Source organism: Nicotiana sylvestris, chromosome 11 (genome assembly GCF_000393655.2).
Source record: "Nicotiana sylvestris chromosome 11, ASM39365v2, whole genome shotgun sequence".
In the NCBI taxonomy this organism is placed as follows: domain Eukaryota; kingdom Viridiplantae; phylum Streptophyta; class Magnoliopsida; order Solanales; family Solanaceae; genus Nicotiana; species Nicotiana sylvestris.
In genome coordinates this window covers 116,309,720-116,325,900 of record NC_091067.1, presented here as the reverse complement: position 1 = coordinate 116,325,900, position 16,181 = coordinate 116,309,720, and the positions used below count along the sequence as shown (strand labels likewise).

Below are 16,181 nucleotides of genomic sequence, written 5' to 3'. Positions count from 1 at the left end.
AGTTGATTGCCTCACGACGAATATGCCGTTCACCCTAGCCTTCGCTTTCTTAGCTCTAGCGTGGGGGTGACGTACTTGTTGGCCATTTCCTCGAACGTTATTATAGACCGTGCTGGTAGTTGTTATTACCAAGTTAAGGCTCCTCTGGTTAAGGTTTCGCCAAATGTTTTTAGTAATACCGACGGTACTTGCTCCTGTGATAGGTCCTTGCCCTTTACCGCTGTGATATAGTGAATGATGTGATCTTCCGTGTCTGTGGTACCATCATATATCTTTAAATATGATGGCATTTTGAAAGTCTTGGGTATGGCATATGGGGCTGACTCCTCGCTATACGTTTGTTCGACGAATCGACCAACATCCCGCTTTTGTAGCAGTTTTGGGATGCCAGGTATCTTATCTACCCTTTGTTGATGTTCTCTCATCTGGTCGCGGAGTGCTTTATTTTCGTTTTCCATTTCTTCCATTTTCTTTGGAATGGATGTCACTGCATCATTACCTGCATCAATAGCAGTGTGAGTGTTACCTGCTGGAAGGGCGGGTTGTTCACCGGTAGTCGTCATGGTATCAGCTGGCGTTACATTTTTACTCACCCTTTGAGCGGGTTTGTCGAGTATGTCATTTAGGGTACTTGTCAGCCACTCATCCAATAATTTTTCACTGTTGGTGGTGCTTCCTCAACTGTGGATGTGGAAGCTCTCCTTTCGCGTGAAGCGGTTACACTTTCATGAGGGGGAAGTTAGTTACTCCGACAGGGCATAACGCTTGGCATCACATTCTCATTGTCTTCTCTGCCATCCTCATTGATGGTGTTCAAAATATTAATAGTTACACCTGCTATTGCTTTTTGTCTTGCATCTCCTTTTCCTGTCATTGTTAGTTTGTGTCCACGAGGAAAAGATGGCTGTCCTTTTTTATGATCTAGAAGAAACTAAAACATTAACTAAAAAACTCCTCACAAACGGTGCCAAATTGTTTGACCAAAAAGTGTTAAGCCTTTTAGTTAAGTCAATTAGTGATGAAAAGAAGGGTGAATCTTAGCTAAGAGTAATAAAATCTACACCAAATATTAAGTGAAGTATGTAAGATGAACGACATTAACTAGTGTATTTGAGTTAATTAATTGCTCATGAATGCAACAACATAAATGTGCAATAAATACATATAAATACGACAAGTATAACAAAAAGGAATTTACTACCCCTTTATTGTAAGATTTGGATGACTCTTTCCCCATTCGGCAGCGTGGAAAAAAGAGAAATAAAAGAAGAGAAGTAAAAGAAGGTTTAGAGATCTTTGGGTCTTGTGAATATGGAATCAAAAATGTGTGCTTGAATAATGTAATCAATGAACAAGACAACTTTAGTACTCCTCCGTTTCAATTTATGTGAACCCATTTGACTGGGTCCGGAGTTTAAAAAAGATAGAAGACTTTTGAACTTGTGGAGTAAAATGAGGCACATATATTTTGTGTGGCTATAAATCATTGCATAAAGGTTAATTCTTTCCAAATAGGGAAATGAGTCATTCTTTTTGGCACGAACTAAAAAGGAAATAGGTTCACATAAATTGAAACGGAGGGATTATATGTTAACACTGATAAATAAAATAAATGAACTTCAAAAATTAGTCCAATTATGCTTACGTAGGTTCAATGGACATCAACAACTTCGTGGTTGCAATTATATGGCTAATTGAACATATCCACGAGAGATGATAAAGAATTTCGCTAAGATAGGAGTGTATATAAAGGACATTCTACAAGGAAGATTATTAATGTACTATTTAAAATTAATAATCCTTCTAAAAAAAAGTAAATAATCCTATCATTGAAAAAGAAAAAAGAAAACCATAAAGTGTTTAAAATCCATTTTAGCTAGTGTAGCAGGACTAATTTGGAAATACAAGGACTAGCTATAACCAAAGAGAAGCCCAAAAAGGGAAAGGAACCTAGTAACACTATGGATATTAAGTTAACATAGAACTTACAGTTTCCGTTAAACAATAGATTCCCAGATAAGTACTTACCCTATCTTCTGATGCCTATTTTGAGTGTCAAATTTTCTGGGATTGATGCCCTTTCTGGTGCTGCAGATTGACAGCAATATCTTTTGTCTGGCAAAAAGTGATTGAAATAATACAGTAATGTACTAATAGTCCTTACTCAACTCTTTTTACTTCTCTGGAAGATCCTATTTACATCATTGTATATTGATCGGCAGGGGCGCCCGGGTGGATCTAGAGCACTAGGCCAAACCTTGTTATCTGTTGAGTATATATAAATTAGTAATTTAAAAAAAAAAAAAAACTTAAAAGGTCTAGAATTTTGGAAGGTAAGCTTCAAATCATGGCTCCGCCTATGTAAATAGTAATCAAATTGATTGATGATACGTGTAAATAGTAGGATATGAATGTTTTGTCCAAAAATAGAGTATATTAACCATTCTAATGCATTTAACTCCTGCCATGCCATTTAACCATTTGAAATTAATTAGAAGATCCTTAATTTCTACTCTATTTTCAACATTGAAGGAGCATATATGATTTTGTCATCTAATTCAAATTGAGTATAATGATTTAAAGTAAATCCATACAATTATTACCTGAGCTCTTGAGAAAGAAGTGTTAGTACACTGTATTTGTAAAATAATTCTGAAAAATATAAATGAACAGAAACAGAATTTTAATCCGAGTCCATTGAATTCACAGTGTTTTCTTAAGGAATTTAATCTCCTTCTAGTATCCAAGGTTATGGATTATCTCCTAGGATAGAACGAATTACACATTGGTGTACTGATACTTCAAACCTCAGTGTTTCAGCGAACACAAAGTTCGGTAGCAAATCACACTTATTGTTGCTTTGTTTGATATTAAAAGTATGCAGAAGGAGGAGGAAAAACTCAGAAAATCGTATAGAAATTCTGAGCAGAATAGACTTGTATTTATAGCCAAAGTTGGGCTGAAATCTGAAGAGGTTCAACTCTTCAGAATGGCTGTTTATGCAAAACAGCCACATCATAAATGCCATAACATAAATGACTATTTACTCAACAATAAAGAGGGAAAATTGAAGAGGGTAGTTTAATTTTCAGTTACACAACTGAAAAACGGATTGGAGTATTTAATATTCATATTAATATTCTGTTATTAAAACAAATATTTAATAACATTTCTGTTAATATTTTACTATTAACAAAAAAAATTGGTCAAAAAAAATAATCAATCAATCGATCATTTGACCAAATCCAAATCTGAATCCGAAGCCGAAGCCGAGCCGAGCGAGCGACGACGATGACGGCGCGAGGCTTGCCTTCTTCGCAACTCTTTAAGAGCTAGAAGAAGAGCAATTGCTTATTTACCCATAAAAACCTCTTCCTCTTCCAATATGGGACAATGTCCCTTCATCAAGGAGGGAATCTCAAATGAAACTCAAATGTTTTTATTTTCCTCCATTTCCGATTCACCCTCTTTTAAGTATTAATATACTTAAAATCCCAACAATCCCCCACATAGCTATATCGCTGAAATATGCATGAAAAACTATGTGATTCGTAAGCAAGGATTAATTGCATCTGTATAAGTAGGTTTCTCTTTGAACTTTCCATAGTGAACTTATGTCGGATATACTCGATCAATCGGTAGATTTGATATCTTTGAACCGTCGAACTTTGGTGCATACCTAGAAGACAACCATAAATCACACAACCAACCCTTAACCGTCTTTAGTTCTCATTGTTGTGTTCGTTTCAGCCATGAACACCGCCTGGTTTCATAAGTGCGTAGCGAACTGGCCTTACAAAGTTCTCCTTGAAGCGGCTAACACTTCACACTTACATAGGTGATTCCTAAACGTGTCATCCCGTAGATACACTATTTGATATACCCCGTATTAAATTTAGAAATCATTAAAAAGTCTTAATGCTTTATCCTTGGTACTTGAACATTGTCTCATCACGAGAATGGACCAAAAGTTTAGTTGACATGTTGAACCGTCTTTAATAACTTTGTTTGATCTCTTTGTACCTAGATTTTGGGATCTCTAGTCTTCTAGGTAGAGTTACCGCTACTATGACTTGTTCTCGGTCATAGTCCATTTCCCCTTGATGATTTCTCAACTACCTCTCTAGTTAGGCCTTTTGTAAGTGGATCCGACATATTATCACTTGACTTTACATAATCAATCGTGATAATTCCTCTAGAGAGTAATTGCCTAACGGTTTTTGTCTTCGCCGTATATGACGAGATTTACCGTTATACATAACGCTCTCAGCCCTTCCAATTGCCGCTTGACTAACACAATGTATGCATATTGGTGCCAATGGTTTGGGCCAAAATGGAATATCTTCCAAGAAATTCCGAAGCCATTCAACTTCTTCACCGGCTTTATCTAAGGCTGTGAATTCAACCTCCATTGTAGAGCGGGCAATACAAGTTTGTTTGGACGACTTCCAAGATACCTCTCCTTCACCAATAGTGACTACATATCCACTCGTGGACTTGGAATCAGTTGAATCCGGTGATCGAATTTGCATCACAGTATCCCTCAATGAGTGCAGGATATTTACTGTAGTGCAAAGCAAAGTCCTGGGTATGTACTAAATACCCCAAAACTCGTTTCATGGCCATCCAATGAGATTGACCTGGATTGCTCGTATATCGACTTAATTTACTTATAGCACAAGCTATATCTGAACTTGTACAATTCATGATGTATATTAAGCAACCCAACACACGAGAATAATCCAATTGTGATATGCTTTGGCCTTTGTTCTTTGCTAATGTAAGATTCACGTCAATTGGAGTCTTTGCAACTTTAAAGCCCAAGTGCTTGAATTTTTCAAGTACTGTCTTAATATAATGAGATTGTGACAATGCCGGACCTTTAGAAGTCTTATGGTCTTAATTCCTAGAATTAAATCAGCAACTCCCAAGTCTTTCATATCAAACTTGCTAGTTAGCATACGCTTAGTAGCATTTATGTTGGCAATGTCATTACTCATTATCAGCATATCATCCACATATAAGCAAACAATGACTATGTGGTTTGGAACATTTTTAATGTATACACATTTATCACATTCATTTATCTTAAACCCATTTGACAATATTGTTTGGTCAAATTTTGCATGCCGTTGTTTGGGTGCTTGTTTTAGTCCGTAAAGGGACTTAACAAGTCAACATACCTTTTTTTCTTTACTTGGAACCACAAACCCTTCAGGTTGTTCCATGTAAATTTTTTCCTCCAACTCTCCATTTAAGAAGGTTGTCTTCACATCCATTTGATAAATTTCAAGACCATAAACTACAGCTAACGCTACTAACAATCGTATGGACGTAATTCTTGTAACTGGAGAGTATGTATCGAAATAGTCAAGACCTTCTCGTTGTCTATACCCTTTGACCACAAGTCTTGCCTTAAATTTATCAATAGTGCCATCATCTTTCATTTTCCTCTTAAAGATCCATTTAGAACCCAACGATTTATTTCTAAGAGGAAGATCAACCAATTTCCATGTATGATTGTTCAGTATGGATTCTATTTCACTATTGACTGCCTTTTTCCAAAATAATGATTCCGAAGAAGACGTATCTTCTTTAAATGTTTGAGGCTCATTTTCCAATAAGAAAGTCACAAAATTTGGTCCAAATGAAGTAGATGTTCTTTGACATTTACTACGTCTTGGATCCTCCTAGTTAAGTTTACTTTCTTTTCTTTCTTCCCGAGGTCATTTAGATCCTTCACCAATCGACTCACATTCCTTTTTACACGGATATATATTTTTAAAGAACTCAGCATTATCTGATTCTATAACCGTATTATTATGAATGTCGGGATTTTCTGATTTATGAACCAGAAATTGATATGCTTTACTATTAGTCGCATATCCTATGAAAACACAATCAACGGTTTTCAGTCCTAGTTTTATCCTTTTGGATTTAGGAACTTGCACTTTTGCCAAACACCCCCACACTTTAAAATAATTCAAGTTGGGCTTCTTTCCTTTCCATTTTTCATATGGAATGGATTGTGTTTTACTATGGGATACTCGATTTAGTATTCGGCTAGCCGTAAGAACGGCTTCCCCCCACAAGTTTTGTGGCAAACCAGAACTTATCAATAATGCGTTCATCATCTCCTTTAATGAACGATTCTTTCTTTCTGCAATCCCATTGGATTGGAGCGTGTAAGGGGCCACTGTTTGATAAATAATTCCATATTCTAAATATATTTGTTCAAAAGGAGATTCATATTCACCACCCCTATCACTTCTTATCATTTTGATTTTCTTGTTAAGTTGCATTTCAACTTCATTTTTGTATTGCTTGAATGCATCTATTGCTTCATCTTTACTATTAAGTAAGTAAACATAGCAATATCGAGTATTATCGTCAATAAAAGTTATGAAATACTTCTTTCCATCGCGAGATGGTATTGATTTCATATCGCAAATATATGTGTGAATTAAGTCTAACGAATCTGAATTCCTTTCAACTGACTTATAAGGATGTTTAACATACTTAGATTCTACACATATTTGACATTTTGATTTGTCGCATTCAAATTTAGGCAATACTTCCAAATTAATCATTTTCCGTAAGGTTTTATAATTGACATGACCCAAACGTATATGACATAATTCATTTGACTCAAGTAAGTAAGACGAAGCTGAAATTTTATTATTAGTTTCAACAACCATTACATTTAGCTTGAAAAGGCCCTCGGTAAGGTAACTTTTTCTTACAAATATTTCATTCTTACTTATTATAACCTTATCAAAAACAAAACACATTTAAAATCATTCTTAACAAGAAGTCCAGCAGAGACTAATTTCTTCCTAATCTTAGAAACATGAAGGACGTTGTTCAAAGTCACCACTTTGCCGAAAGTCATTTTGAGAAATATCTTCCCACATCCTTCAATCTTGGCCTTTGCAGCATTTCCCATAGAAATCGTCTCATCGGGTCCAACAAGAGCATAAGTAGCAAAAGATTCTCTAACAGCACAAACATGGCGAGTGGCTCCAGAATCAATCCACCACTCTTTAGGATTGCCCACCAAGTTGCATTCAGAAAGCATAGAACATAAGTCATCAACATCATCATGCTTTTCAACCATGGTTGCTTGACCCTTCTTCTTGTCTTTCTTCGAAGCACGACACTCCGTAGATTTGTGTCCGATTTTTCCACAGTTGTAGCAGTTTTCACTGAGCCGCTTCTTGCTTGGGTTGTATTTCGGTCCAGAAGCCTTCTTCCTCTTTTTGTTATCTTCAACAATATTTGCTCCCATTATTACTGAGTTTCCACAGCCTCTCTTTTCAGCAGCTTTGTTGCCCTCTTCGATTCTCAACCGAACAATAAGATCTTCAAGGGACATCTCCTTGCATTTGTGTTTCAAGTAGTTTTTGAAGTCTTTCCACAAATGAGACAACTTCTCAATCATCGCTACTACTTGGAATGCTTCATTGATGACAAGACCTTCAATGAAATTTTTGTTAGTAAAAATACTAAGATTACTACTTTCAACATCAGTATTAACTTGATTTATACCTTCAGCAGGGAGATCGTGAATAATCGCTTGCAATTCCTGGACTTGGGTAATAACAGACTTGCTATCTACCATTTTGTAGTCCAAAAACTTTGCAGCAACGAACTTATTCAACCCGACATATTCGGTTTTGTATTTCTTTTCAAGCGCATTCCACAGTTCTTTTGACGTTTCCATGCCACTGTAGATATTATACAAAGCATCCTCTAACCCGCTTAGAATATAATTCTTGCATAAAAAATCTAAATGCTTCCATGCCTCAATCACGAGAAAGCGTTCAGTTTCTGGAGTTTCATTGGACAACACAGGAACATCTTCCTTGATGAACTTCTGGAGACTTAGAGTAGTCAAGTAGAAGAACATCTTTTGCTTCCAGCGCTTGAAATCAATCCCGGAAATTTTTCGGGTGTCTCCGCCGGTGCCAATGCTGCCAGTGTTGTTCGGCTCGTTGAGGCATTGGTAGTCACCATTGAAACAGCTTGGTTCACATTATCATTAGTCATTTCTGTAAAAGAATGACATAAACATTAAAATCACGTAGATTTTAATCTCCAATAGAGTACAAAACCATAAAAGTTTTACTCTCCAGAAACAGTGAGTACAAATACAGAAAATATATTAAATTCCTTAAGCTTGTTAGTATACTATATTTGTAAAATAATTCTGAAAAATATAAATGAACATAAACAGAAATGAAAAACAGAAACAGAATTTTAATCCGAGCCCACTGAATTCACAGTGTTTCCTTAAGGAATTTAATCCCCTCCTAGTACCCAAGGTTATGGATTATTTCGTCCCAAGATCGAACGAATTACACACTAGTGTAGTGGTACTTCAAATCCCAGTGTTTCAGCGAACACAAAGTTTGGTAGCAAATCACACTTACTGTTGCTTTGTTTGATATTAAAGTATGCAGAAGAAGGAGGAGAAACTCAGAAAATCGTATAGAAATTCTGAGCAAAATAGACTTGTATTTATAGCCAAAGTTGGGCTAAAATCTGAAGAGGTGCAACTCTTCAGAATGGTTGTTTATGCAAAACGACCACAACATAAATGCCATAACATAAATGGCTATTTACTCAACAGCTTAGTTCACATTATCATTAGTCATTTCTGTAAAAGAATGACACAAACGTTAAAATCACGTAGATTTTAATCTCCAATAGAGTATAAAACCACAAAGGTTTTACTCTCCAGAAACAGTGAGTACAAATACAGATAATATATTAAATTCCTTAAGCTTGTTAGTATACTGTATTTGTAAAATAATTATGGAAAATATAAATGAACATAAACAGAATTTTAATCCGAGCCCATTGAATTCACAGTGTTTCTTTAAGGAATTTAATCCCCTCCTAGTACCCAAGGTTATGGATTATTTCCTCCCAGGATAGAACGAATTACATACTGGTGTAGTGGTACTTCAAACCCCAGTGTTTCAGTTAACACAAAGTTCGGTAGTAAATCACACTTACTGTTGCTTTGTTTGATGTTAAAAGTATGCAGAAGAAGGAGGAGAAACTCAGAAAATCGTATAGAAATTCTGAGCAGAATAGACTTGTATTTATAGCCAAAGTTGAGCTGAAATCTGAAGAGGCGCAACTCTTCAGAATGACTGTTTATGCAAAACGGCTACAACATAAATGCCATAACATAAATGGTTATTTACTCAATAATAAAGAGGGAAAATTGAAGAGGGTAGTTTAATTTTCAGCTACCCAACTGAAAAACGGATTGGAGGATTTAATATTCATATTTATTTTAATATTAATATTCTGTTATTAAAACAAATATTTAATAACATTTCTGTTAATATTTTACTATTCAAAAAATTAATTAATCAATCATTTGACCAAATCTGAATTTGAAGCCGAGCCGAGGGAGCGACGACGACGGCACGAGGCTTGCCTTCTTCACAACTTTTTAAGAGCTAGAAGAAGAGCAATTGGTTATATACCCATAAAAACATCTTCCTCTTCCAATATGGGATAATGTCCTTTCATCAAAGAGGGAATCTCAAATGAAACTCAAATATTTCATTTTCCCTCCATTTCTCATTCACCATCTTTTAAGTATTAATATACTTAAAATCCCAATAAGAAGAAAGAGTGAAAAGCCGAAGTAATAACATTTTCAAAGCCGACGTAATATACATAAAATATTTGATAGTTTGAGTAGCGAAAGCTGAAATTTTGAAATTGAGTTTAGCACAAAGGAGAACCAAATCAAAGCTTTTATTTTCCTTTTCCCGTTTTCTTTTTTAAAAGAATCATGGCAATAGCTTAGCTTAGCTTCCTCTCAAAAACATGGTAAGAATAAAGTTCTTCAAAAAGTAGAACTATAATTCATAGATATAGTTTACAAATCAATATAATTTCCACACATTTAATAGAAAATAACAAGCCAAGATAAGGAAAGGATTACTACTTCTTATACTCCTAACTACAAACGATATTGCATATTTATAGCAAAGCCAGACAAAAAATTGAACTATTATGCACATTCTACTGCAAAATGTAGTAGGAGAACTTGAGTTTTGGCCATGAAAAAAAATAAAAGAAGGCAACATTTTCTTATAGTCAGAATGATTTGAATCTCCTGAATGAACAATATTACTTGGGGGGAAGCCCCATTTTCTTCCTCGTTTTCCCCACGAATAAATCCTTTGATTTGATCATCCCGGGAACTAATCCAATGATTGTTGTGAATGAGAATTGAGCCACTGCATCTTGCCTTCCTAATGAAACAATAATCTTGGGTGACTTAGGCTCATAAGTTGCAAGTTTGCTTTCCTTTCCTCCACTCATCAATAGTTTCAAGTTCTTCGCCGCCACTACAGCATGCTTCTGAGCTGAATATCCTTGTTTAAGTTCCTGGTAGCGAATTAGAAGAATATGAATTCACTTCAATAATAGAAGAATATTGCTCAAAAATTTGAAGTACTAGCTGTCAGTTCCTCTAAGTACTATTCTGTTATCAAAATCAACATATAGTATATTTTTTTAACTGTAGCAGCTGTAACAACAAAAGTCAGTGCAACCACATTTTCAAGTTTTTCTTCATTCGATTGGATGTTTTCATATCTGTACTGCCTTTAATACAAAATACTATTTACAGCTACAAGGAAAAAAGTTTCAAGAAATAAGAGATATGCAACTATTCAGTGCTTACCTTAATATCAGTGATATCTCCAACGGCAAATATGTTTCTATGACCCTTGACTCTAAGGTTTTCATCAACTTTTAACCTTCCTAAGTTATCCATTCGGTCCTTCAAATACGTTTCCCTTAACCATTCTGAAGCTGGTGGTTTTCCTGTGCAAAGAAAATGGCAATCTGCTTTGATAGTTTCTCCGGATGAAGTGAAATATGTTTTGTTTCCATCTGAGGTGTTATCGCTCAAATCCACAGATTGCATCAATTTCACTTCCACATTTCTGGATTTTAACCATTCTAAAGTTTTGTCAGCAGCTTTTGGTCCGATGAACTCTAGTAACCTGGATCCATTATGCACCAGAGTTACCTTCTTCTCAGGAAAGTCGACCGCGATTTCTGCTGCAAGTTCAACCCCAACAGGTCCACCACCAACAATCAATATAGAGTCAGCTGCTTTTATCTTCTCATTTTCTGCAACAAGAAAGATATCATAATCAGTCGACCCTTGCACAATTTGGACTAGCAATATCAAGTCATCTTTAACCTGACAGTACATTCTTTTATGAAAAGTCTCTAATCATTTTGAAGGAAGATGATCAAATAAGAAACAATTTAATCACTAGCAGATCTCGACATCTTCATTTTATAGTAAAACAATCTTAGAAACTATGTTGCTCAGATCCTCCAAAAATATCGTCGTACTCCTCCAAAAAGGCATAACTTTGGGAGAATCCGACACCAATGTGGTGGCATTTTTGGAGAAGCAACATAGCTAATAAATAAACTTGTCATACAATTATCTGGTTCCAGCATAGCTTGCTAAGGTAAAAGTACATACACTTTGCTCGTTGAAAAGCAGAGAAGATGTATCTAATGACTTAAGGATGAGGATCCAAATAACAAATTCATATTATAAAAGAAGTCTTTGATGTTATGTATACCTGATTGATACTCTTCCAGTCTATCAGTTCTATTTATGGGCAGGGGATCATAGTGACCGGTGGCTACGACAAGATAGTCATAGGCAACTTGACGTCCGTCTGCAGTCAAGACTTCTTTGTTGGTGATATTAGTGACTTTGGAAACAATGAGACGCCCATTCGCGAGGTAATCTTTGTGGTGGATCACTGATCTCTCAGCGAAAGAAGGCTCCACCATTGCTCTTAAGCTTGCCCATGGTATCTCGAAATAATCCTTCCTGTTAACATAACAGGTAATTTTGCTACCCATTAAAACACATTGAACCAAATACACAACAGTGCACACAGGAAAGAGTTTTCTTTAAAAAATGAAAGGCTATTTGGGTTAGGGTTTAATTTTTAACATGGTTTTAATGAAATTCCCATCTTTGGTTTCTAAAATTAGCCAATTTTATTTTGACATTGCATCTGAATTTATCTAAACCCATGGGCATATGACTGTAATCAAACAAAATTATCAATAAACAGAGCTGAAAAGTTAAGAAAAAGCAATTCCTAGTATAGCATTAAGTAACAAGTCAACCAAGTCAAGAGAATGCATTTCCACAACAAAAGCTTATTACTTGCGCCGGGTATTTACATCAAACCAATTAATGCAAGACATAGATCTTTCATACATAAATTTATCACTTAATTTACCACTCGTCAAATTTTCTTTGAAATAATCAGATAATAAGTCTCTACATATTAAATGGGGTATATGCACCCTACAAATTAATTAATTGAAAAAGAGAGAAGAGCTTACGGATCAATAAGGGTTAAATCAGCATCGAACTGAAGGGACTTGGCAATGAGGGAACCAGCTACTCCTCCGCCTATCACCACCACCCTCTTCCCTCTCCCTCCGCCCCACTCCGATGGATTCTCCATTTATTTCTACAAAAAATACCCCACAATGCTATTTTTAGGAAAAAGATTGTAGCTGGGAAAGAAAAGGCAAATCAAGAATTGACCCTAGAAGAAAATACATGGAAATTAAGAGAAGTTTGTTGCTAAGTTATGGTATGATTTGGTCATTGTCAACCACGCGGGATCAACAGCTCATTTAAAATAGTAATATTTTTAATGACAAGTCACGAAAAGGACAAAGCAAATAGTAAGAAAAGTTCTTTTCATTTTTAATTGTAGGAAATGTCAGAATGGAAGGTTCCAAATTTCAGTTTTTCTGTAGGTAGAAATGAACAAAAGCTAGGACTAGTAACTGTCTGTTTGAACAAGTAAATGAAGACAAATTCAATAAAGTATTTTCCAAGAGACTTTCGTCTAGTTATTACAGTCAAACCTTTCTATAACAGCATCGGTATGTAACAATCCTTCACTATAAAACTTGGAATCAATTTTTAAGCTATATTATAATATATATTCTATAACAGCACTTGGCTAGAATAATCAAAATTTTTTGGAACAAACAACATTGCTACAGAGAAGTTTAACTGTATACTAAGTAGTAAAATTTAATTTTCACGGATTTAGTGTGGCTATGTTATGTCCTTTTTCTTTCTCTACATGTACCTCAAAGTCAATGGTTTAAAAGAATTAGTCTACTTCCAACTACCATAAATGTTTATGTGCTCTCCAGTATTTCCATCCTAAAATATTTGTCGTTTTCTTTTATTAAATAAACAATTTTGATATAGTTTAGACGGTTAAGGGTCTGATTTAATTTTGATTTGCCCCTTTACTATCATAAATGAGTTTTATTTATTTCCGTTTAAATTTTTTATCAAAAACCCCTACCGTTATAGATTAGGTGCATATTTGCCCCTTACACGTTAAAACCATCCTCCTAGCTTTTAAAATCCACGTGGCATCCCCATTTTTTAACTCAAACCCGCCCGATCCACAGCAGCAAAACCCATCGTTAAAAAATCTTTTTTCATCTGACTATCCCATTCTCTCTATCTGCCAAAGATTGAGATAACGTCTAGCTCAGGTAATCCTTCAAGTAACTGCTTCTTTAATTCGTTCATCGCATCCTGAAATCCCTCCATTTCTTCATTTGTTCTTGGAGTATTGGCTGATAATGATGGTAAAAGATTACCAGAGGTTTTTGCAGATTCGGTCACTGCCGCATCATTATTCTTTCTTTCACAAGTCTCACTAACAACTCCCCCAATCTTAGACACAATAAGCCATTCTGGAGTGATTGAATCTGATGCTTTAAGTCGATAATCAAATCGAGCTTAGAACTTAACAGCTCCTCCAATTTTTCCAAGAAACAATCGAAAAATCCTATTCCATTTGTCTTGGGGAAACTATAACATGAAGAATCTGGAACTTTAATAAGAAAAATAATGTCTTCCCCATCTGTCACGTTCTATGGTTGAAACCATACTTTTCTGATCTCTACCTTGGCAGACCCAATCTCTTGTGGCAAATCGGATGGAAAAAAAAAGATTTTTTAACGGATGGGTGTAATTTTGTTGCTGGGATCGGGCCGGTTTAAATTTAAAAAATGGGGCGGATCAGTTGGTCCAATAAGGGGATGTCATGTGGATTTTAAAAGCTGGGGGTATTTTTAACGTGTAAGTGATAAATATTCATCTAATCTATAACGGTAGGGATATTTTTTATAGAAACTTAAACGGAGGATAAATAAGGTCCATTTATAATAGTAGAGGGGCAAATCAGACCCTTAAAGTTTAAATATCTACAGAATTTCACGTCCTCCTTAAGGGGCTATGTTTAACTTTTGATCATGTTTTAAAACAAATGTAGCAAATATAGACATCCGTTACAACTTAATGCTCCTTCTACTTCTCTTCCCTCATCTTCCTCTTTCTCGAGAACTGGTTTGGTTGAAGAAACTTAAAACATCTATAATCGTTGGGTATTATTGAGTTTAATTGCTGTGGACTGCAAAGTGACTACTGATTTTTAAAGGTTTTGGTTGTACCATTGAGAATTTTGGGGAGTGGTATATTACAATGTTGGATGTCAAATTTGGGGTTAATTTAGACCAATTTTGAAACAAAACCATGTTAGTGAAACTTCTCAGAAACCCCTGGTGATTTGTTAGAATTTCTTAACAATAATTTCCACAAATACGTTATATTAAACTCCCAGTGATTGGGCCGTGCTTGATTCATCAAAAACCCTCCGGTGATGAGATAGAATTATAAAAATTTAATTCAAAGTTGCGACATAATTTGTATAACACTCCTGGTATTTCGCTAGGACTTGTGGCAAGCTCATGAGAAACTCCTGCTAATCCACCATGAGTTATGGCAACATTGGTAAGGCAAATCTTCTGGCAGTCCACCAGAAATTGAACTCGAACTTGTGACCCGGGAGTTATTTTTGCATAACTTAATTGAACAAGATCAAACTTAAACCACGATCCGAAAATAGTCATATTGTGTAAATCTCCCATTAAATATCACAAAGGTTTCAAGTGCTACCTTTACTCTTATTAATACAATTTTATCATTTATTCTACCTTAAAAAAATTAAAATATATGTGGTATTATAGTAATAACTCTTATTTTGAGCTGTTCTTGTCACGACCCAAAATTCAACTAGTCGTGATGACACCTAAACCAACCTAAACAAGAACTATAGAAATTTCTAAGCCGACTTCCGATATTATCCTTCCAAATATTTTGCAATCAAATCTGTTACGCCCCGCAGTATTACATTACGGTGATGTCACGCTTCGCAGTATTAAGTTACGACGAGGTTGCACCCTGTAGTATTGTACGTTGAATTTGTCGTAAGGAAATTGACATCAGTCCAATGAAAAGATTATTTGGGGATTATAAGGATTATAAGTGATAAGTAAATTCGTGAAGGTAAGAGGGTAAGTAAAATCAAAAAGAACGAATTTTGTCGAAGTTTGGCATTTTGGGATAAAATACGGCCCGAGCTAAAATACACGGTATTTATGGACTAGTGCCATGCAAGGTACTACATGACCGTGCTAGTAAGGTGTAGAAGGTATGTTAAAAGAGAATAGTATTTAATTAAGTTGAGACAATTTTTAAATTATACGGATAATTAATTAATTACCGGATAACAGGACATTATCCAGTTAGATAATAAGTGGATAAAAAAAATTAAATAATTAATATCCCACCCCCACCCCACGTGGCAAGAAGCCACAAGATTGGAAGTGACTATGTAGTCACTTTGCCAGATGGCTAATATGTGATAACCAAGACATTATTTAAAGTTTTAGCAAATAAGACTTAACATTATCTAGAAAACTAAGTAAGCAACTCAAAATGAAAGAATTCTGTTTTGGTTTCAAACAAATGACGTGAGAAGTAGAATATGAATAAGTTCGTCCAAATTTCAAATCTAATCCAAGATTCGTTCCAATTTCAAGTAAATCCAAGCCAATTTCGTTCCTCAAGTTCAAAAGCGCAGAAGCTTAAATCCAATTTTTGGGTTCTAAATTCAATCCACGAAAGTTTTCAACGGGATAATTATACAGAGTTGTTCCTACTCCAGGTATGTTAAAGTTATCCCTCCTTTTTTTTGGCATGGTCCATATGATAC

General features: G+C 35.3%; 2 protein-coding genes across 2 annotated transcripts; both read right to left on the bottom strand.

Moving 5' to 3' along the window:
- Positions 1-739: 739 nt before the first annotated feature.
- On the bottom strand, positions 740-7,909 carry LOC138881534 (uncharacterized). Its single transcript, XM_070161768.1, has 3 exons — positions 7,612-7,909; positions 7,129-7,476; positions 740-921 (listed from the first exon to the last, which is right to left on the bottom strand). Exons 1-3 carry the CDS (start codon positions 7,907-7,909, stop codon positions 740-742), a joined length of 828 nt encoding a protein of 275 aa, XP_070017869.1.
- A 1,958-nt stretch (positions 7,910-9,867) lies between these two features.
- LOC104247033 (uncharacterized) lies at positions 9,868-12,654 on the bottom strand. The gene is made up of 4 exons (XM_009802966.2): positions 12,427-12,654; positions 11,643-11,899; positions 10,718-11,172; positions 9,868-10,419 (listed from the first exon to the last, which is right to left on the bottom strand). Exons 1-4 carry the CDS (start codon positions 12,549-12,551, stop codon positions 10,159-10,161), a joined length of 1,098 nt encoding a protein of 365 aa, XP_009801268.1. The 5' UTR covers positions 12,552-12,654; the 3' UTR covers positions 9,868-10,158.
- Positions 12,655-16,181: the final 3,527 nt, after the last annotated feature.

Bases quoted from the DNA above. Each gene is read 5' to 3' on its own strand.
- LOC138881534 (XM_070161768.1), bottom strand. From the start codon at position 7,909: ATGTTCTTCTACTTGACTACTCTAAGTCTCCAGAAGTTCATCAAGGAA. The intron at 7,477-7,611 runs GCAAGTCTGTTA...ATTTCATTGAAG, and splicing joins GGACTACAAAATGGTAGATA to GTCTTGTCATCAATGAAGCA. The intron at 922-7,128 runs GTCAAGCAACCA...AGTTTCTTCTAG, and splicing joins GAAGAAAGACAAGAAGAAGG to ATCATAAAAAAGGACAGCCA.
- LOC104247033 (XM_009802966.2), bottom strand. From the start codon at position 12,551: ATGGAGAATCCATCGGAGTGGGGCGGAGGGAGAGGGAAGAGGGTGGTG. The intron at 11,173-11,642 runs GTATACATAACA...TTCTTGTTGCAG, and splicing joins ACTGGAAGAGTATCAATCAG to AAAATGAGAAGATAAAAGCA. The intron at 10,420-10,717 runs GTAAGCACTGAA...ATTCGCTACCAG, and splicing joins GAGATATCACTGATATTAAG to GAACTTAAACAAGGATATTC.